Source organism: Psammomys obesus, unplaced genomic scaffold (assembly GCF_907164565.1).
Source record: "Psammomys obesus unplaced genomic scaffold, mPsaObe1.curated_primary_1811, whole genome shotgun sequence".
Classification (NCBI taxonomy): Eukaryota; Metazoa; Chordata; class Mammalia; order Rodentia; family Muridae; genus Psammomys; species Psammomys obesus.
The window spans coordinates 6,878,885-6,902,425 of NW_026591643.1; the positions used below are offsets into that span (position 1 = coordinate 6,878,885).

At 42.6% G+C, this 23,541-nt stretch overlaps 1 protein-coding gene across 1 annotated transcript in view; it reads left to right on the forward strand.

Annotated features, from left to right (window-relative positions):
- Pappa (pappalysin 1) overlaps positions 1-23,541 on the forward strand; it is a 266,143-nt gene that overhangs the window by 189,817 nt on the left and 52,785 nt on the right. The window contains exons 12-14 of the mRNA XM_055611618.1: positions 16,739-16,852; positions 17,745-17,880; positions 20,675-20,888. Of these exons, the coding sequence (XP_055467593.1) occupies positions 16,739-16,852; positions 17,745-17,880; positions 20,675-20,888 (464 nt within the window). The remainder of the gene's footprint in view (positions 1-16,738; positions 16,853-17,744; positions 17,881-20,674; positions 20,889-23,541) is intronic.

The following is a 23,541-nucleotide window of genomic DNA, read 5'->3' on the forward strand; positions in this document are numbered from 1 at the left end:
AGCTACTCTCTCTACTTCTGAAATCTGAAATGCAAGGCCTGAGAGTCCTGTTATCTATTTTTCTCCTAAAGACTGAGCACCTTGTTCAAAGTGGAAAGTCACAGAGGCTCTGTCCATGATTTCAGCAGCTCTGTCCACTGCCCCTTGCATATGTCACCAAAATATATTCTTGGAGTCTATTTCCAGGATAGATGAAGCTGCAGACAGCTCAGGAAAGCACCCTGCCATGTTTTTAAAGACCAAAGAGAGAAGAGACAGCTATAGCAGGGCACCAGAGAACCCAGATGTTGGAGTAGGGAGCAGGACCCAGAAACAAACACACACAAGCTGGCTATGTTGGCATACCGCAAAAGTTCTGTACAGGCATTGTGACGCATTCTTCATCCCGAATCCAGTTTGTATCACACAGACCTTAATTAAACAAGCTGGAGAAGGCAGAGTGAGACAAAAACAAAACAACCTGGTGACTCCCAGTTTTATGAACTTGAGAAAATCGTGTCCTTTTATGACACATGTTTTTAAGTGAAAAATCACTCTTCTGACCTTTCTGAATAGGCTGGTGTGGTCAAGCCTGCCATTAACCACTGCTCAGCTATTCCTAATAAAGGGTTTAGGTGACCAGGAATGGAGCTTGGATATGGTCATCGATTTCCTGATTAAGCTGTGAACATCCAGGGCTTTTCAGAGGAAGGTGAAGATGGGATTGAAGGGGTCTTCTGACCCTGCCCCTCAGTCCCTGAGCTGGGTGGTGAGGATTTCCTCACTGTACTGCTTTGTTCTAGCATTGGCCATGACTCCCAGTTCTGCTTCAGGGCCAATGAAGTCATTTCTTTTTAAATTAAAGTTAACTGGATTTGTAATTTTAGCTATTGTATCTAAATCTTAAACAGGCTATCTTGTAGTACCAGAATGCAATCGAAAGATACTGCTTAATCTTGTTCTAGAATGATGGTTTTCTGTACCATGATCTGGAAATAGAATTTTGCCAATGCCTTCTTTCTCTAGAACTACCAAAATCTCAGAGCTCTGAAAAAAAAATCCACTATAATATTAAATTCTTATCTGAAACAGTTGCTATCTCAGAAATGTCCAGCTACTGCTAGCCATAGCATGCATTTTCCTCTCTAGTGTTCAGTGTGCATTCTAGCCAAAGTAAAAGAGCACTTTTGATCTGATCCAAATCATATCAGTATAGACGGATTTTTTCTTTTCAAATATTTTATTTTAGTTTTTATTCATTCATTTTACATCCCTGTTGTAGCCTCCTCCCTCCTCTTCTCCTATTCTCACCCTCCCTCCCTGTTTCTCCATTCCCCACTCCCCTACTCTTCAGAGAAGGGAAGCACCCCACTATCCACCAACCTCAGCATATCAAGTCTCAGCAGGACTAAGCACATCCCTTTTCCCTGTGGCCTGGTGAAGCAGCTCTCCCTTACCCGTGCTCCCGGGGAAAATGATAGAAAGGCAGGCAACAGAGTCTATGTCAGACTCAGTCCCTATTCCCCTAAGGACTGAGCTGCCCATTGGCTACATCTGTGGAGGGGGCCTAGGTCCGGTCCATGCATTGTCCTTGTTTGGTGCTTCAGTCTCCACAGGCCCCTCTGGGCCCTGGTTAGTTGGCTCTATTGGTCTTCTTGTAGAGCTCCTGTCCCCTCTGGATCCTTCTATCCTCCCCACCCCCATTCATCTACAAGACTCCTGCATTCCACCTAGTCTTTGGTTATGGGTCTCTGCATCTGTTTTGATCAGGTGCTGGGTGAAGCTTTCAGAGGATTTGTTGTTGTTGTTTTTCCAGACAGATTTTCTCTGTGTAGCCTTGGCTGTGCTGGACTCACTTTGTAGACAAGGCTGTCCCCAAATTACAATGATCTGCCTGCCTCTGCCTCCCAGAGTGCTGGGGGTAAAGGCATGCACTACCACACCTGGCTAGTACATAATTTTTAAATACTATTTTTGCCTTTAAAATTTAATCCATTTATACAATAAATACTGGTCATGTATCATGATCTAGAATTTTTAAAGTGTGCTTTCTAAGGCTAAGAGGATGGACATCAGAAGAAGAAGAAAACAGGAAACAAGGTAGGAGCCTGCCACAGAGGATCTCTGAAAGGTTCTTCCCTGCAGACTATCAAAGCAGATGCTGAGACTTATGTCTAACTGTTGGGCAGAGTACATGGATTCTTATGAAAGAAGTGGGAAATAGTAAGATCTGGAGAGGACAGGAACTCCACAAGGAGAGCAACAGAAACAGAAAATTTGAACACAAGGGTCTTCCCAGAGTCTCATACTCCAACGAAGTACCAGGCACGGAGATAACCAAAACCCCTGCACAGATGTAGCCCATGGCAGCTTAGTGTCCAAGTAGGTTCCATAGTAATGGGAAGAGGGACTGCCTCTGACATAATCTGATTGGCTTGCTCTTTGATCACCTCCCCCTGAGGAGGGAGCAGCCCTACCAGGCCACAGAAGATGGCAATGGAGCCACTCCTGATGAGATCTGATAGACTAAGATCAGAAGGAAGGAGAGGGAGAACTCCCCTATTAGTGGACTTGGGGAGGGGCATGCGTGAAGAAGGGGGAGGGAAGGTGGGATTAGGAGGGGAGGATGGAGGGGTTTATGGTGGGAGATACAAAGTGAATAAAGTGTAATTAATAAAAGTTTAAAAAATTTGCATTCTATATAACAGTTAAAGAAGAAAGATCAGAAAATTAGCATTTTTTTTTCCAAAAGTGTTATATTGGGAGCTGTATGTGGACCAAGGCACTGCCTCTTGACCTCTGTCCTTCACGCTTATGCAACTTACAACATCTGGAAAAATGATTTTGTCATAGCTCAGCTGTGGCTCAGCTTTCCCATTCTCAGGCTGTTTTATCTCCAGAGTTTACTTGACATGAAGAATTTACACTTTAGATCTGGCTGCAGGCATAGTTTGCTTCAGCACCTTGCTTATCCACGCCCATCTCTCAGAGTGCATGAACCTTGAAGCCAGAACCAGCTCACTTTTCTCTATGCATGCATGTCAGGTCACTTAAATTCTCCAGCCTCCTCTTTCTATGTGTTTGGGAGCCAATTTTTAAATGAGGAGGGGGAGTCTCAGAGTCCTATTTTGCTCTGGGTTTCATTTTCTCACATGTACCATGGGAATAAAGAACTTAGTACATATTAAGAGCAAAATAAATGTTAGCTGAATAAGTAAATTAATGAGATAATAAGAATAAATATAGGATGAAGATTTAATTTTCAACAATAGAGAGGAAAAACTGATGCTTCCAAAAGAAAACGTGGGTGTCTGAAACCCATAGCCTTTCCACCTTTCTCCTACGAATACAGAGCTGCCCTCACCTTACTGTCCTCATGTTGCCAGCATCTTACTTTGAAAAGTGTCACCTACTACCCTCTAGCTAGGGATCTATACTCTCCTGTGAGAGACTGCTTGAACTGAAGGGCAGCCTCCAGATGTTAGTAGTTTCTGCTCCTTTTTCCTTCCTTTTCAACAACAATAATAACAATTAAAACAAACACCCGCCTTGTCCCCCACCCGCACCCCTGAAATTACAAACAGGTGGGCCCAAATGCTCTAGTGCAGCCCGGACACTGACCCTTGGCAAGGCCTACCTTGCACTTAGTCACCCAGCCAGCCATACCAGCTGCTCTATGGACTGGGACAAGAGCTCCAATAAGAGATCACGGTTATGCCAAGAGAGACTCTAGAGCCAGGCTTTCTCTTCCCCCACCTCCCATCCTGAAGCCTTGGCCTCCAACTTAAATGGATGTATTTTGGAGAACTAGGTGGCTTAAGAGATTAGTAATGAGATCCCAAGTCTTTCAGTACTGGGTCAGGAGTTCAGAGGCAGGCCTGGGTTACTGGTGAATGGCATAATTACAGAGCCAGGGGCAGCCTGTGAGGGCCTCTGTGAAATGAGCCTGGACAGGCTTTTCATGGCTGCAGTTGTCAGCTGCACAAAAGCCCACCACCACATCCGACACTAACCACTCTCCCTTGTTAGAGGATTTACTAGCTGGAGAATCCGGAGCCCCTCCCCAGCCTTCTAAAAGCCAGTGTCCAGAATGGGCTTAGGCTACTACTGCCTGGGAGAGCACACCAACCCTGTGGTATGGACACATGAGAACTAACATTTCATGTACTTTTACTTGTGAGCTGGAATTGTGTCAGTTATTACTGTCATTGCTGTTATGATTGTTCTCCCTATCTGTAAAAAAGAAAGAAGGAAGGAAGAAAAGAAAGAAAGAAAGAAAGAAAGAAAGAAAGAAAGAAAGAAAGAAAGAGAAAGAGACCATGAATCTCCCCTGTTTCAGAGAAGGATGGAATGGAGAAGATGGGGATGAGGTCTGTTATATCCTTACAGTTGCCAGCTTAGTTTTGACCACTGCTTACACTGTGTGAGCCTTGGGATCCTCACATGCAGAATGGACTGGGAATAAAAAGTTGCCCTGGACTGACAAAGACAGAAATCACATCCACACTTTGCCATCTGCTCCTGTCAGTGTGGCCCGTGTGTGCTTTTTATCCCTCTAAGGCATCAAGGAAGTTATCTTGTTGATGGAGTCCCCAAAAGAAGACTTGTTTGGCACACTGAAGCTGGCCGGTAAATCATATGAAAGAAATTCTGGTGTGCTCACCTTCATGGATACTGTCTTAGCCTCCAATAAGAGCTTTCCCCTTAGAAGACTGAGATGCACATTTCTGTCCATCCTAAATGTGAAGCTTCTTTATAAGAAATGAGCAGATGAATGAGCAGTCAATCCCTACTAATCAATTCAGAAACAATGATTCAGAAACCTGTCTTCTCCATAAGATTTAGTTAACCCACCTGTTAGCCATGAAAGCAAGGGACAAAGAAAGATGTCTTAAACAATTGCCTTAGGAAAGCCTACCTTTTCCTCATCATCAGATCAGGGGCTTGCATCTCAAATCACAAGAGTTCATATCTTGTGGAGGAGCAGGCTTGGCCTGTATTGGATCTCTAAGGAGTGTGAGAGGTATATGTCAGGGACAGCACCCTGGGGACACTGAGGTGATGATCAGTCCTGAGCAGGGACCCAAGGCTGGAGGGCTTCCAATGCCAAGCTCTGATTGGGAAGTGTCTCATAAGCAGAGGCACCTGGATTTGCTCTTAGTTTAAGAACTCTAGGAGGGTGAAGGAAGTATCTCTCTGTCCTGCACACAGGAAATGCTTCTTTGCTTAATTGTCTGCACATACCATGCAGTAAATTCTCAGACTTAAAGAAAGGCAACCAACCCCTCTTCCTTGCTCTCTATCTCTTTAAGGCGGGCATCAAAGGAGAAAGTGCTCAGCATGCCCAGGGAAAGTGATAATTGTTTCTAATGGTCAGTGAAAACAAGCCCACTCCTTCTCCCTCTCCCTTTCCTCATTGTTATTAAGTGTGTAGAAAGAAGGTTGGAGAAAGAGATTCTGCCCTCTCTCTCTCTCTCTCTCTCTCTCTCTCTCTCTCTGTGTGTGTGTGTGTGTGTGTGTGTGTGTTGTATTGTACATCTGTTAACCCTTGATTGCCTTTCAAGTTTCTATGTTTAGTGAGTCAGTATGAATCAGGGGTAGTAAGACCAGTGAAAATGGGCTTAGGAATGGTGAAAAACTACCCCATGAGAGAGATCTATGATGAGCAGTGGGAGGAATCTGAAACAGGATGGGATATTGAGTTGCATTTATTCATTGTATGTGTCAATTGACCTAACCTATGTGAACAATTTTTGCCCCAAGTTTATTCTTTTATCCTGCTAATACTTTCTCAGAGTCTACTTTGGATTTTGTCTTCCCTTAATGACAATGTATGGTTAAGACTCCAGTCTTGCCTGAAATGAGTTTATGCTCAAGTTCAAGGTGTACAGTTGGATTCATCTCCTAAGTTATTTCTGGCCAATTTTGAGTATTTCTCTATGATGTTTTGTTAGAATAACCCAGAGAAGGGAGGAGGGTATAGAGTTTAGTTGGTGATGTCTATCCTGGGAAGGAACTGAGAATGGTAGCAATGCCAACACAGCTTCCCTTCAAATTGTCCAGCAGACTCAAGGCTACTGTACTACAGCCATCAGCCTGCTTCTTACCTAGGAGATAGGAGTAACTTGAATTCCCTTCTTATAGGGTGATTTTATAACTTACATAAACAAACCACTCAAATAGGTTTTATGGTAAACCCATTTCATTGGAGAAAGAGCTGTCATCATATCAAAACAACATAAATTAGAGTGTGATGTTTCTAGGTCTGGAATGATCCAGGCATCTTGATGCCTTCCTGGTACTACATGGTCATTATCCACATCAACATCTTTGTACATTGGTCTAGGCCAATGGTGACCTGGGCTCCTAGATTCAGTGCAACACCCATAGGTCACATGTGGCTTTTGAAAAACCACATCAATTAAATATTGACAGTATGAGCCCAACCTAATGACCCAAGTTAGACTTTGATTAAAAAGTGGCCAGTCATTGTCCTTCAAGTACATCCAGGATGAGATAGAGGGACAGGCAAGAAACCACATTGTGGGTATATAGTCCCAAGGGTAAGGAGCAAACGTGGTTGGGATTGTTAACTGTAGAGAGGGAAGGAAACACGTATTGAGTCAGACAAGTTTTGTGTGGTGAACTGACCAATTTCTTCCCAAACCTCAAAGTCTGTATCTGTCAAACAGAAAACCAAACGCTTATTCTCCACAGTTATTACAGAGGTGAAATGAGATTATATGATGGACACCATACCTTTTAACTCCATAGTTAAAAGTTAGTGACCATTCTTTCTGTCAGGGGAGTGGCAGAAGAGAGCAAAGCTGTGTTTAGGGAAGCAGGTTCATTTCACCTGAGCTTTGCTGTGTCCAGGCTTCCCTGATCCTTTTATGGCTGTGGTCTGGTGGGCTATCCCTTAACAGTCTTTCTCCCTGAGATCTTGATGTTTTATATCTTGGGGAGTATAGCTTGGTTACAGTATGAGGATAAAATATAGTCTAAGGAGAGTTGTTGGGAAACGTGTCTGGTTGTGATTTTGTGTGCACACTTGAAGGCACACAAATGTTGTTGTAAGTGAATATCCCTATTTCCTCCCTCCTTCCTCTCCTCTGTTTCCTATGAAGCCAGTCACAGATTCCTCTGGGTAGAAAGACGAAATTGGAGAGGATAGGCCAAAGGTTTGAGGGACATTTCTTCTCTTCCCGGATTGACAAGAAGGCCTGAAAAACTGTAAAATCAAAATTCTATTGAAAGTTCATGGTATCTGCCTATGTAGGAAAATACAAGAAGCTCTGTGCTTCTGTTCTCCCCAAGTCTTCCTGCCATTGTGTACATGGCATGAGTGGGGGGAAGAGAAACCTGATTTAGAAAATCCTTTGAACGTGAGACATTGCTAACTCCTCTAATGAAGCAGCCTTCTACAAATGTGGGAGACTGGGAGGTGGGTGATGGGTGTAGTGGTTGGTATACATGGAATGGAAGAGAGTCTCCAGGCCTCAGAGCCACAGACCCCTTCTGAAGACAAACATTTTTTGATACCTCCAGGATAGCTGCTGATCTATTATAGAGTCAGCAGAGATAGCCATGCATCTTCAGGCTATTCCTACCTTCCCACTATTTCTTCCTCTGTAGAATGAGATAGTTAGCATAAGGATTTCCAAGAACCTTCTCAGTCCAGACATCCAGGAATCTCAAGCTGTGGTTGATGAACTTCCCAGGTCATTGGCAACACTCATTTGTAAGCATAGAAAGAGAAGAGAAAGAAAACAAAAATCGGAAAACATATTGCTTGGATGACTCCAGTAAAACTTTGTACTTCTCGTGTGGATGTCTTTGCTTGAAGAGAGAAGGAAACTGGAAATCAGCTGTTAGCCTCTGAGTATCACAGACATGGGACCTTAAGTCTTAGAGGTGGACAAGATAGTCACTTTGTCTGTAGTGAGATTTTGTTTGTTTGCTTTAGTTACCCGTCTCTTCTACGACATTCACTAGGAAGATGGTGGGAACCTAAAGCTGGCAGTTTGTCAAAGCCCTCAAAAATTAAATTCATCTCACTCTCTCTTTTTTTAAGTGGGAAGGGTGAGTGTCAGAAGTGAGCAATTGAGTCAGTTCTAGGAGGCAGGCATCTACCTTTGCAGTCCAGGCTCATTCCATTGCTCATTGTATTATAGAACAGACCAGCAAAGACCTGTTTGATCTGTTGATGCAGCTTCTCTTTCCTGAATACCAGGAACAGATAGGAGACATTCTGAGCATGAGATCTATGTGGCTTAGATCCATCTAACGTAAGTATAGCCATTCTCTTCATATAGCCTCAAATAAGTGTTAAGAATAGACATGTCCTTCCCAAAGTAGCCTCTATATTTAAGAGTTTAGACTGAGTTTGAGTAAGGATCCAAGTCATGGTTTTACCACAAACTTAGTTATGACCTTAGGCAAAATACAGGGTTTTAATTTTCTTGTCTATGAAGTGGGTACACACACCAATCTACACCTCCATCTCATATGATTCAGCAGAGATAGAGGATTTTGTTTGTTTAGTTGGTTGTTTGATTTATTTTTTCTTTTTTCTGTATATAATATCAGACTCACTAGTAACCCAGGCTAGCTTTGAGTTTACAAACCTCAGGCCTCAGCATTTTGAGTGATAAGATAGCAGTAATCTCATCACCATTATGCACCATTATGCTTGGATTTAGTCTTTGAAAACATTCAAGACTTACAATAGGCATCTGTGCATGTCAGAAGGTTGCCATGGCCTTCTACCTTCTATACTAGCATCCATAATTCCAAATGTACTAGGAAATAAACTGAGATTTATGTGAGTCTATCTAAAACATCATTCTCAAAATAGAGGTCTTGAGACTTTAAAGGATAAGGGATAAGTCTGAGCTCTGAGTAACTGTAATCTAACTGGACAAGTGCTAGAACTAAGCTACGCTCAAGGAGCCATATGAACACGGAGGGGATAGTAATTAAATCTGTTGTTGGGTGAGTCCTCAAAACAGGGGTGCTTTCTGAGACTGGTTTTGAAGTATGTGTAGTGATTTACAGAACAGGCAAAAGAAGACAGGGTGTGATGGTTTGGCCACAGGCAACATGGCAGGGAGCTGATGATGTTTGGAAAAAATGAGTCTTTCAGTGACAAGAAAGAACCACAGTGAACATGGGACTTCTACTTGGTGGATGAAGAGAAAGAGCAGCTGGTGATGAAGCTGTTTTCAGAGGCCTTTATCAGTTTCTTCTAGGAAAATCTCTATCCACTGGCCAGGGGAATTCATAAGTACCAGAAGATAAGCTTTTCTGTTTGAAATTGGGAATGAATATGGAGTGACAGAGGCAAAAAATAATGGCAAGCCATACTTTTTTCTCCATTATCAGAAGTTGTGTCTGTGTCAAACCCGAGCAACAGTTGTGTTGCTGTTCCCCTAAACTACAGAGTGGAAAAGTAGAGCTATCAGTGCATGCATCCAAGCTCTACATGCAAGTGACCATGCGATCTTGAAAGCATTGCTCAGAGCCTCAGTGTCTCGGTTTCTTCATGATAAATATTGTGTAGTGATTCCATTCGTAATAGCCAGAAGCTGGAAACAACCCAGATGTCCCTCAGCTGAGGAATGGATACAGAAATTGTGGTACGTTTACACAATGGAATACTACTCAGCTATAAAGAACAAGGAACTCATGAAATTTTCAGGCAAATGGATGGAACCACAAAAGATCATCCTGAGTGAGGTATCCCAGAAGCAGAAAGACACACATGACATATACTCGCTTATAAGTGGATATCAGCCATATAATGTAGAATAAACATACTAAAATCTATAGCTCTAAAGAAGCTAAACAGCAAGGAGGACCCTAGGGAAGAGACTTAATGCCCTCATTCAGAAGGACAAACAGAATAGACATCGGAAGCAGGAGCAGACAGGGAACAGGACAAGAGCTTTCCACAGGAAGGCTTCTGAAAGACTCTACCCACTAGGGTATTGAAGGAGCTGCTGAGACTCATAGCTAAACTTTGGGCAGAGTGCAGGGAGTCTTATGAAAGAAGGGAGAGATAGAAAGACCTGGAGGGGACAGAAACTCCACAAGGAGAACAACAGACTCAAAATACCAATACCATAAGGGCCTGCAGAGACCAATACTCAAACTAAGGATCAAGCATGGAGATGACCTAGAACCCCTGCACAGATGTAGTCCATGTTAGCTCAGTGTCCATGTGGGTTCCCTAGAAATGGGAACAGGGGATGTCTTTGACATGGCTCTTTGATCACCTAACAGGGAGTCCTGATGAGACCTGATTGGCTAGGGTCAGATAGGACCTCCCCTATTAGTGGACTGTGGGAGGGACATAGCATGGGAAGAGGGAGGGAGGATGGGACAGGGGGAGATGAGGGAGGGAGCTCCAGCTGGGATACACAGTGAATAAATTGTAATAAATAATAATAAGAAAGAAAAAAAATTTAAAAGATCCCAACAGATGATCATGTCTCTTGACAGTTAAAATGCACAGCATGGTATTGTTAACTACAGGTATGGTAGCAAACAACAGACCTTTAGGTTTTATAGTGCTTAACTGAACTACAGGCCCATTGAGGAGCAACTAATCATTTCTTTTCTCCTCAACCCTTGGCACTGACGACCACTGAATTTTTGAGTCTTTGAAACTAATTTATTTGACTCATGTGTGTGGAGTTATATAGTATTTTATTGTTATTTATTTGTAATTTTTAAAATATCATTTGAGAGTTTTATACAAATATGCACTGATGTTTGATCATTCACTTCTCATTTCCCTTTCATCTCTCTATTCTTCCACTGAGCAATACAGTCCCCTCCTACTTCATATGTTTTGTTTCTCAAATGTAATGAAGGTTACTTGCATGAGTGTCAGTGGAAGGTTATAAACTACGACATGGGCAACTTATCAGTGTTATACCACTTAACAAAAGACACTTTCCCACAAGCCTCCTTTAATTTCCCCAAATCCTTTACTGTAGAATAGAGTCCCAGAAGACTTTCCTCCATGCATTATATAATGGCAGGTCCAATATCTATTTATGCAGGAATTATGAAGGCAACTGCAGCTGCAGTAAGTTTACAAATTCAATAGCTGTGTCATGTCCAGAAGTCAGCTTTGCAGCCTTGTTCCCGAATCTTTTACTCATATTCTTTCTGCTTACTCTTCTTCAGTGCACCTTGAACTTTGGAAAGGATGATTGAGATTAAAGTTTATGACAGAGCATTCAATATTTGTTTATTCTCTGCATTAGCCACTACCCAGTGCAAAAAAAGAATCCTGATGAAGGTTGAGAACATCACTAATCTATTGGTATAAACATATTTATAAGGCATTTTTTTACCATTTTTACTTAGCAAAATAACAGTACTAGATTCTCTTCTGTGACCTGTAGACCATAGGAGTTCTCCCCATCCTCTGACTCTTGATAGGTACAGCAACAGGCATAAATCAATACCCTCCTACAGAGCAGGCAGCTAATTAAATCATGAAATAGTTGATTGTTCCTATAATAGTCATGCCACTACTGTAATAAGCTTATTACTCTAAGTAGCATGTCCTCGTGGTTGACTTTTAATGAAGGTGGCAGGGTTTTCTCCCCTTTTAAAAGTGAATAATATTTTTGACATGATTTTTTATCCACCATTTATAGACATGTAGGTTCTTGTAACATTTTATCCATTAGGAAAAATGCTTGAATGCACATAGGGATAGGAACTAAAAAACAATTGAGCTCCAGAGAAGCCCTACTTTATCTATCTCTGAAAACACAAGCCTAGAGTCTACAAGTATTTTTTGAACATTATTATCTTCCACACCATAGTGAAAGATGAAAAAGAAGACAGCCAGTCTTATTCATGCTAGTATGACAGGAAGCAAGAGCTAATGTGGTCCGTTACCTGGCATCTCCAGAATGAGATAGCCAATGACAACAATAATCATCAAAGTTTGCCCTATCAAATTAAAATATCAGAGGAAGAACAGAATGGCTCTTTATCATATTTCAGATATGTAAAAACTGGGTTAGGTGAGGGAGGTTGACAAAGATTGAAAAGTACATGGACCCAGTCACCAGAAAAACTGGAGAAAGTAGAGGGTGAATAAGAACAGAGATATCCAGCATGATGGTAGAAAGAGCTCAAGAGTTCATGAACGTGTGTCATATATGTTTATTCAACAGTATATTCACTAAAATTTTCCTTGTTCAGTAGATCTTTGTAGAGTTGGACTTGCAATTTTTGGAATAACCAAAAAGGTGCTTGGATAAAAAGAGAACATTCTCATAAAATCATTGTCCAACCTTGTACTTTTACAGAGTTCTCTGTTGTTCAGGACAGGGGAGCCTGACATGCCTGCATTCCTGTGTCTTCAGTGTAGGTTACTGAATAGGTAAATTCATGCAATACTCATAAAAGCGGAAGGTTCTTAAGAATTTTAGTCTCCCTTTCTCTCTACCTCCCGAGAAACATAAATGATTTCAATATCAACTGAGTGCTTCGGGCAAAGTTCAAATGGACTTGTTTGTTCCTTTCTGATCTAGTTTGACTGTTCCTGATTGGAATTACAGCCAGCCTGAAACAAACACACAACTAAGTAGGAAAACAAGAGAACAAAATAACAACACCATGTTCCACTAAGAACCTGTCTAGTCCAGATAAAGCTGAAGAGATAAGAAGAAATTGTACTTAAGTAGTAAGAAGGCTTTGTTCATGTTGGCCAGTTCTCTGACCATGGATGTTTTAGATGCAGAGATAAGACCCCCAGCTCTGAGCTCAGAGTTATGCTCTACCACACTCTGTGGGGAGAGAGGCAGCTAAGAATGCAAAGAGAGTGCATTCCAAAATGATACATGTCAAATTGCTGGCCAGGCTTTTAAATGCCATAGATAGTTGGTGAAAAGTCTCGCACTGTTCTAAGTCATATCACAGCTTACGACTGCTCTGCCTAAGCCTAGTCCCAGTTGTTTTGTTAAAAATAAATACACTGAAGAATGTCTACCAGACTGTGAGCATCTGTGCTTAATTCTGGACAATGGGATAGGTGATTCTTGGTATTTTTGTACATTCTTAAAATCCCCTGTGATATTTAAGAAACCAATATTGCATTTCCAGGTCTCACTGATTCTGAGTCAGAGGGGAAGTTTGGCAATTGATGGTTTTAATTCTTTTTGATATTTATAAAACAATGAAATATTATATGGTAGTAGAGGACTAAAGGTTCTTTTCAGTTGATATTAAGATGATTCAAGGCCAATAGCAAGAAGGCATGGAAGATCATGTGGAGACATCTTTGTAACTGTGGCTAATCCAACATTCCAATGCATAGGATCTACTGAGGTCCAGAGAGGGAGGACCTTTTTCTAATTCTTCCTCTGTTTTTGAGCCATCTACTAGAAATAGTCAACTTAGTCTAAACCCAGCTACTGAACGTTATGGTGATATTTGATGTTTCTTAATGTTGTGTAAGTGGTTTACTTTCCTCTGAGATTTCAAGGATGAATTGATGGAGACAGTAACATAAAGGGAAGCTGAGTGTAATGTGTACACAGCTTTTTGTATTTTCTTTGCAACCTCAAACATGAACTTACTTCGAGAATTTTATTAAAAAATGGAAGCGCTTAGTGCTTGCCACTGTCGACCACAGTGCTAACTGCGTTTTGTTAAAGATTGTTTAGTGTGTCATTTCTGTAAACAGAATGAAGACTTGACATTTTCTTTTTAATTTTTTTTAGTTATTTTTTCCTGGATAATTTTGTACGTGTATGTAATGCATTCTTATTGCTCTTAACTCCTGACTCTCTTATTTCTTTACTGACACTGTGACCCCTCCTTCCTTCCTATAAGCCCTTTTCTCATATTCATGTCTTTGATTTTGGGATCCACACAGGGCTGACTGTGTGGTGACATACTTGAAGCTTTCGAACTATCCATTGGAATACTGTTTCAGCAGTGGGTATCCGAACTGAAGGCAAGGACTATCCCTCTTTCAGAACGTACCAGTAACCAGCAGTTTATCAAGGAGCAGTAGGGACCCGTGAGCTCCCCTTCCATCATGAGGGACTGTTGGTGGATGAAGCCATGCACACTTCCAGTGTAGGCATTGGAAGCGGCTGAGAACACATGGTTCAAGATGGCATTCTGCAGCTATTCTCCCTGCCATCTGGCTCTCGCATTTCTTTCTACTCCTGCTTCTGTGTGTTCCCTGAACCATAGGGACTGTGTGATACAGATGTCTTGTTTAGAGATAAGCAATCAACCAAACAGTTGACTTGACATTTTCTTGGAACCTCTAGAAGCTATGATTATCCCAAGCTATGATGGAGAGAGGGCCATTTGAGATTGAGCGTTTGTTTAGGTGGGATTCTTTGCAAGTCAAGAGGAGGCTTTGGTGATGCTCAAAGGAAAACGGGTTAGCTGTTACAGGACAACCTAACGCAGCCCACGGCCCTGAAGCTACTCTATTAAAGCACACTGTTAAAGGAGGTTAGTACTGTTACTTTTACACCTATCTTTCATGGTCTAATAAGCTAATGTTTTGGAATTGTACTTATTTGGTTTGAAAAAACAATGAACATCCATGATAGTTCACCCAGGCTGTGAACATCCATGATAGTTCACCCAGGCTGGCTTTGAATACTGGCCTCAACTGGTCCCGGTACTTCAGTTTTCTAAGTAGCTAGGATTATAAGTACATACTTATATGCATAACCTGAAGAGTTTCATTTTCTTTTTAATTCATAAGCTTATATGAATTATGAACTCAGTGGTTGGCTCTCTGATCCTCCTCCTGGGGGGTGCAACCTTGCCAGTCCACAGAGGAAGACAATGCAACCAGTCCTGATAAGACCGGATAGGCTAGGGTCAGATAGAAGGGGAGGAGACCTCCCCTATCAGCGGACTAAGGGAAGGGCATAGGGAGATAAGAGGGAAGAAAGGTGGGATTGGCAGGAGAGACGGAAGGGGGCCACAGCCAGGATACAAAGTGAATACACTGTAACAAATAATAAATAAATAAATGTATTATATGAAATAATATAAACCAAAATAGTGAGGTTTGCCAAAATGTGCGTCACGTACTAGGTGTGCACCACCTGAACTGATAATCGTGTGGGTCTTGCCTTACTTGCTTCTTCCTTCTTTCTGTAAAATAGCTCACTGAAGATAAGGTTCCACACCATTGTCTGCGTTTCCTTGGTACCAGAGGTAGTTTTCACTTTTGAATTCAGTGCATGCCTCCTCACGATATGCATCATCCATATTAACCCCTGGACACATGCATAACTGTTAATGTGCATTTTTAACAAATGTATTACGATGAACTGAGGCATTTATGTGCCATTTCTCTTCACTGATTTTTGCCGTTGCTCCACTTTGGTGTCTTCAAATTTATCACTAAGTTTTCATTGTGATTGGTTGGGCTCACCTGAATCTAGTTAATTCATCTTAATATTCTTTTGCTTTATGTAATTTTACCATATGAAAATACTCATTTTTGTACCCTATCCCCAAGAAATGAACACAAAGACTATCTATGGTACCAGATACGTATATGCATATACATATATATATTAAAGAAGTGGACATATTTTATTAAGAAGTATTAATTTTCCTCATTTTTATGTATGTGTGGTTTAATCTGATAGAGACTAGATTGTCTTGCTGTTCCTATCTTAGCTTTTAAGATCTTTATAACTTTCTAGGTCAGCCTTACTTCTCAGATAATTAGACTGTGATCTGGAGGTGTAAAACAGCAGGCCTGAGCTCATGTGGAAGTTTTGAGGAGGAGTACTATTAGAGATCAGAAAGTGTTAATTCAGGATAATCTTCCACCAAACATCTGGCCAACCCAGCAGCTTCATTGTTCTTTCCTTTCCACACTCTGAGCTTTGCTCAGTTTACTGCTGCACACATTTGAGGGATTACTTCATTAATATTTGCATGCAAAGTCTGTTCTGCACCTCAGTTTTATGTGTATTATGTTCCCTAGTACTTGATAAGTCGTTTTTCAATAATTAGCATTTGAATGAATTGTATCACTCAACAAATTGAATGACAGTTGGATATGTAAGGAACTCTAGTAAGTTAAAAAAAATATCAGTGTGCAAATTCTTCTTGATTCTTGTAACACCTTAGTATTAACATCATTGAGAGAAAGATGGTAGTGGGGTAGAGAGAGGGAGGAAGGAGAGGAAGAGGAAGCGTGTTGTGGAACTCATTTTTCTTGATAGCATAAAAGTGAGAATTCACACTCTCAGTACTTTCTTGTGACAGTGGAGCTCTAATCGCAATTTCAGACTCATTCTACAATACTCCACATGGCACTGAAAGTTCAGTAAGAGCAATCTCCTGGCTTCCTTTTTTGCAGATTTCCTCAAGCTTTCTGATTGCTGGGTAATTTATAACAACCTAGGCATTGTGTCCATTTTCTTTTGGGCCTTCCTTTTTGTTGCTTCTGCTTACAATGCCTTCCTGGTCCACATTCATTATCAACTCCTCAACAATTTGTTCTTAGGAGAATGCCCCTGTCACTTTGCCACCAAAATATGTCATCTATCCTTTCCATTCCAGTACTAGGAATTACTTCAACAGTAGAGCGTGAATTTCTGGAGCAGATCCAATCTATTGACTCCTGTTTCTCTTCCACTACCAACCAAGCAGATGGATGGTAAAGGTTCATTAACTGTAACTGAATTCTCAGGACCCTCAAGACATTATCTTTTCCTCCATCTTTTGCCAGGTCTGTCGAACCAAGGTGATAGATCTGAGTGAAGGTATTTCCCAGCATGCTTGGTATCCTTGCACCATTAATTACCCATATTACCAGCTGCCTCAGACCACATTCTGGCTCCAGGTAAGCCCTGATCTTGAGACTCATGATGTATAAATCTGGCTTTAAAGAAGTACTGAACACTGTAATGACGGATTTTTTCTTGAGATGTTCTTTCCACCCTCCAAGACTGTCAGTTTATAAAGACAGGAAACAAAAACTTATTCATTGAATGGATGCCCCATTCAATGTTTATATTGAAAAGTATTTGAAATCTGCTTATTTATTATTCAAAGCTTTAAAAAAATCTGTTTCTCCATGGAGTCTATACTGATCCGCAGAGCGAGGTGAACATTTGCTTCTTTTTAGTTCTGGATAAGTTTGGTCATTACCGGAACAGCAACCTTCTCATGGTATTTCACATCTTAGTGTGGCTTCATCTTTTTGTCTATAGACTGTGGGTTGAATTGTTTTTTTATTTATGTGTCACTGACATACTTTGAGCTCCATGGTTTACAGAATTGCCAGGGTTGTGCCTTATTTGGCTCTATCATGTTGGGGCCTAGTGGAAGGTTAGTGTGGATAAGTGAAGGGTAATAAACCTACAGTGTGCTTTGTGTGCGTGTGGAGTGTCACTATGCACTATCTTTGTGCTAGACACTATATTCCCTTTGTCTTAATAGAACTTCACAGTGACCCTGTGAGCTATTTTCTTTAATCAACTATTTAGAAATGAAGAGACTTAGGCTCAGAATGTTCCAGACATCTACCAGTATCACACAAAAATCAGGAGCAAAGCTGAGTCTGAAGCAAGGTTTTTGGCCTGGGCTCCCCACTGGGATCCTCTGCCTCCTCCTTTCCATTGAGGGAAAGGGTTGAAACAGAGCAAGATTTCCCTTTAGTCCACCCTAATGTGATTGTTTTTCTACCGTGTGGCTGAGTAAATAATGACTCTCTCATGTCTTCTCTATTTCAGACATATTTCTCTCAGCCAATGGTTGCTGCAGCTGTTATTATTCACCTGGTGACTGACGGGACATATTATGGGGACCAAAAGCAAGAGACCATCAGTGTGCAGCTGCTTGATACCAAACATCACAGTCATGATCTAGGCAAGCATGTTCTTCTGGGCTGGGTTCACTTGTGGGTACCTCTTTCTATGTGTCCCTCCCCCTTTTAAAGATGGATCTCCTCCCTCCCATTTTCTATCTCTTGCTTCTTCTCTATTTGGAGTGCTGGTTGCCTTCATCAACATGTGGTGGTGTATCCAGAGAAACCCATATTTGGCAAACATGAGGGTAAGGATTCCTTGGCAAAACTTGACCTTCATTGGTTTGCATAGCTACATGCCTTTAAACTTCCACAGAATCCTCAAAGGACTCTGGGAAGGAGACTGAGTAAAGCCATTTCCCTGCCATGTATGTTAACATTTGAAACCTCTTGCAAAGCACTGGGAGACCATACAACACAGAGCGAACCAGCACAGAGAGAAGCCAGGTTTGAGAACGATGTCCCTATCTATCAGACGTCTCTGAAAGTCTCAATAGTAGTTGTGCTTTTGTCACATTTGCATGGGGAAAAACATGTGGAAACAGATATTAGAGAGATCTCTATCAGGTCTCAGGTTGGAGAAATAAGTGAGAAGGCAGGTCGTGCCTGCTGGAGAACAAGGGCCTGAGGAGTGTTCTCTTGTATTATGGTGGCCTCAGCAAACACCAGGGTTGACAGAGTAACAAATTTGTGCAGGCAAGAAGGAAATCCAGTTCAACGTGACTCAGTAACCAGTGCTGCTTCAAACTTCTAGTGTCTGACACCAAGCACGTTACTTAGATCTATTTAAGTACAGCATGGAAAGGTTTCCTGGTGTAACACAATCTTCTCTGAACAAGGAGGCATAATTGCATGGAAACTCTTTCTTTCACAAAGACAGTCTCAGGAAATAGGCTACATGTATTATCTTGAGGGTCTTAGGGAGGATCTGGTGTAGCCTTGTCATACAGATAGCATAGAAGTCATTTAGGTTATTAGCCACCTCTGGTCCTGGTGGTGGGAGAGTGGGTAGCCCCTGGCCATACAGACTACGCAGAAGTCATCTAGACAATTAACCACCTCTGTGCCTGGGTGTGGAAGATTTGGGGAGCCAGTTATGAGCAGACCCTATAGATAGCATAAGAATTACCTAGGCAATAGCTACCTCCATTCCCAGCCTTCTGGGAGGGAAGCAAGTTATACATCTTTTCCTTGGACCAGACAACACTGCATACTCAACCCTCCTGATTTCCCAAATGTTGCTTGTGAGGTCAAGGACTCGTGTGCACTTAACATTGTGCCAATTGAGCACATTCATTGGTGTGCTGATATGAGGGCAGGACCGACTCCAAAGTGAAGACTCAAAGTTTGAATCCCACATTTACTGTTAGCTCATAGCACCTGACTCAAGGCCTGGTATTCTTGGATTCACTGAGAGATGTGCTGTATGATTGGGGGTTGGGAGGAGAGACACTTATCATTGCTGTGACTACTCTCAGTGCAAAACTTGGCCCTAACTACTTCCTATTTTCATTGACAATCTTGTTACACACTGTTATATCCATGTACCCTGGAGTACTTTGGGCCATTTACTGCAAGAGTTTGGAGCTGGCAATTTAAAGCTGTGTGCACATCACTGTGTAGGAAAGCCCATTTCAAAACTCTTCAAAAGCAGGTAGACAAAGAGTCACTTAAGGGTCAAATGAAAGCCACGGAAGCAAGGCCTTTGTTGTTGTTGTTTTACATGTTTATTTATTTTGTAGTTTTAAAGAGATGGGGAAACGTATTATGAAGAAAGAGAAAGAAAATTCCTTAGGATTTCTCTGGATTCCTGGGAGATTTCCTGAAGTTAGAAGTCAATATTTCCATAAGGAGCAGAGTGCAAATGTCAGGCTCTCCAGAAGCCCCTTAGATCCCACTGTCCTTACCTAAGGCTTCTCTGTTTCCTCAGATTGTCCTGTTCTCTGCCACCTGAATACTGAGCAGAGACTTAGTGTCACCGAGAGTGTAAAGCAGAGAAAGGACACCTAAGGCTTACAACTCCCTCCTCCCATAGGAAAACTCTTCCATCTGCCAGCACATGGCCAAGCTGACACTACTTTTACATGCACAAATGAAGGTTTAAGAACTTGCTAGAATTTCATCAGGAACAAGGAGCTAAACCCCAAAGCCTGCCTTCCTCCTTCTACCTCCTCCCCACCTGCTCAACCTTCTCCTTCCTCTAATGCAATCCATGTGCCTTTTCTCTGTGCTACCATCTCTCCCTTCCTAAACCTGTATGAAGGAACAACCAAACATGAAGGACTCATCTTAGACAAATTTGGTTTCTGTTTGTATTTGGTGCTGCAACTATGCTGTGCTTGTCTGTGCATTCTAGTTTTCAGCCTTGAAGACTGGGCAGAGGTCCGTACCACCCAGCGTTGCTCACAGGCCTACTGATGAGCCATGACAGTGAGCTTTTTACTCTGGGGAGGGCTCGCTGTTTTGCATTATTTTCTCCCACCTTTATGAGAGCCCAGACAGGCAGCATGAGCACTAAAGGCTCAAACCTTCAAGTCTTAAAGCAACGTGGGAGGGAGGGAGAGCCATAGATGCTTAGCTGAGGGTGGCCGTTTGGGGGAGGGAGAGAGACTGTGGGCATTAGGTGAAGGAAAGCTTAGGGGCCAGGGAGGCAAGGGGATTGGAAAGATTTGGAAGGAAGAAAAAAGGCAGACAAAGAAACTTTCAATCAAACTCAAAATCCTTACTGGCCTCCCAATGGTGCTTTTGTGGAGTGACATGAAAGGGTCTGGGGGCTTCGGGAAGGGCCCGTTGGGGAGGGCGTGACTGGCCTTGAGTAATGAGCCTGGCCCCTCGGCCCTCTGTCTCCCCTGACAGGCCTCCATGTCTTGAGCTGCAGGAACAATCCCCTGATTATCCCTGTGGTCCATGACCTCAGCCAGCCCTTCTACCACAGCCAGGCGGTACGTGTGAGCTTCAGTTCGCCCCTGGTCGCCATCTCGGGGGTGGCCCTCCGCTCCTTCGACAACTTTGACCCTGTCACCCTGAGCAGCTGCCAGAGAGGAGAGACCTACAGCCCTGCTGAGCAGAGGTAAGGCGGCCAGGGCCTCCTCACCCTGGATCATTTGTAGTAAGCAGAGACAGAGAGTCTGAACAGCCTCTGCTGCTGCTGCATTCTGTGTGCTTCTCCATTCTCCATTCTCTGCCCTCTGGCCAGCTTACACTTCAAACCTGAGAGGACCAAAAGTCCTTGAATTTTGGGGTGAACTAGAAAGTAGAAAGGAACCCTCTCTTTTCACCCCGCCTGCAGCTGTTGAGTTGACAACAGGACACAGGGTGATGTAGGGATAGCAGTTTCCTCACGAGGCTGCAGCGTTCCCATCTGACCAAACACAGGACAGGTATATCAATTTTTGGTTCTGAGCAGTCAGCTTTGATGGGGAGATGTGGAAGAAGACATGATCCTCCTTGGTTGAGGATGATGTGAGGGCTATTTGCTTCTTTCCAGTTCACTGTGAATTTTAATGAGCGAACCCCCATATCTTCTGCGGGCCTAGCCCCTGAGATTCCCCCAGTGCTGAAGGAGTCTGTGTTTTAACTGCATCACATTACTGCATTAGTGCCTTTGCTCTGCTCTCTTAGTGCCACTCAGCTCTTGCAGTGAAAGGACAGCATTTCTTTGACAGCATGAATTTGGGGGAATACCCTTATTTGGGGGTTGAATCTCCACATTCCTACTTCTCAGATGCATGTTCTTACATGTCTCATTTCCCTTTCCAGAGTCTCGCTTTCCCGTTTAGGAAGAAGTGAGTGATGATATCTATCCATCAGGGTGATTGTGATGTTAACTGCTACACTGTAGATGAAACCTGTAACATGTGCGCAGTTAATGTGTCATGGAGAACTAGTAACAGCCACCCTCCAACCACAGTGGGTGCCTCTGTGTGCAGGAATACATTTCTTGCTCTCAAAAATCACAAGTGGAAGAAACCTCAGAGCTGATCTCGGGCAATGAACACATCCAAACTTAGTGTTACAATCTAGGATTCCAGGGCCCTGGGAAGGGAAGTGGTCCAGGGTTGCCGAGTGTCTCTCAGGCTTGTTTAATAAGATGCAGAGGGAGAGCTGGGACGTTGGTGGGCTCTGAGAGTGAAGCCCTTTGCATGGCAATTCAGTCCTGCCCTGCATACCTGGGGGCAAGGACAGGGAAGAAGACTGGTGATGGGAGGGAGATGTTAGCCTTTCCCACGCCCCTGCTCCCACAGAGGACACAAAAGGTGGTTGCAAAATCCGCATTGTTTTGCACCCACAGTCTCCAGCTTCTGTTGTGCAATCAATGTGATGGAAGAACTCCTTAAATATCCCTCATTGTCATATTTCATTCTAACAGCACTTCTCTATCCCCTGCTCTCCAGACTCTATAAAAATAAGCTAATTCTCTGAACACAGGAAAACGATGTTGATGGAAAAGGCAAATCAGTTGTGTCTTTTTCACAGCCTGTTATCTCTACCACCCACAAGCTGACCAATGCGAGCAATGACATCTTGGAGCTCTTCATTAATGATTCCTGTGGGTTAAGGAAACAGTGTTTAAGCTCTAAAACAAACCAGGTGGTATATGATTATACAATTCTTTAGTGGTAGAGGAAGATGGGTCTGGTTCATGTGACTGTGGGCTGTCGTCACTCCCCTTCTCTGTGACTGTTTTTCTCTTTAAAAGATACTGATGAATATTATATTTTCTGTGGCTCCTTCCCAGTTTCACAGCCTGTGATTCCAAGAACTGGGAAAAGTATGAAGAAAGAGGAAGGAACAAATTTCTGTTAAGCCCATGATAAATGCATTATCTTATTTCATTCTCACACCTGTTTGGGAACTGTATGACTCAGAGAAACAGCCAGTGGATCAAGGAAAAGTAGGCAATAGGAGGAGAAAACCCTATACTTTGCCCTTGAAAGACAACCCTTGCCCAGTGCATCAAAGATGGATGTGGAAAGGAGTCTTCAGGCCTTGTCATTTGTGAGCGTATACCGTCTGGGTAGAGGGAGGCAGAAGCAGCCATGAAGGCTTTGGCTGGCTGGGCTCTGCACTCTCTGCACAAAGGGCTGAGGCTGCAAAGCTTCAGGATCCTTCCGAGTAGCCCAGTGGGAAAGGACAGCAGCTGTTCTTGGGGAGTTACACAGGCATTGACAAAAACAGGCAGGACTCTACAATCATGCAAATGTAGTAAAACAACCCAAAGACAATAGAAAGAAAAACAAGCTACAACACATACAAAGGCCTGCCGTGTGGTTCTTCATGCTAAAAATCAGCAAATCAGGGAGGTCAATGTGATTGCTTTTTAAGCAGAGACTTCAGTTGGCTGTAGTTGGACCTTTAAACTTTACTCTAGGCTGTTTTTCTGGCAGTAAAAGGCACTTTTCCCTTCCCATCCAGACAATTTTCACTCCTCTCTCCACCTCTTCCTCTTTCTCTCACATTTTCTTCTCCAGAAAGTCCTACCAGAGCCAGTGCGCTTCCTTGAGAAAAGCACTGCAACAGCAAAATAAATGTAGATGTTATTTTCTGACCTAGATTCAGGGTTCCCTTGCACCTGGGCAGTACTGGGCATCAATTCGATTCAGAGTGCTCCTCCACCAAGATCAGGTTTCAAGGAAGGGGTTCATCCATTTATGAAATGCCAGCTACTCTCAGCTCTGTACTTGGTTGGAGAATGAGGCACATTGCAGATCCAGAGGTGGAGT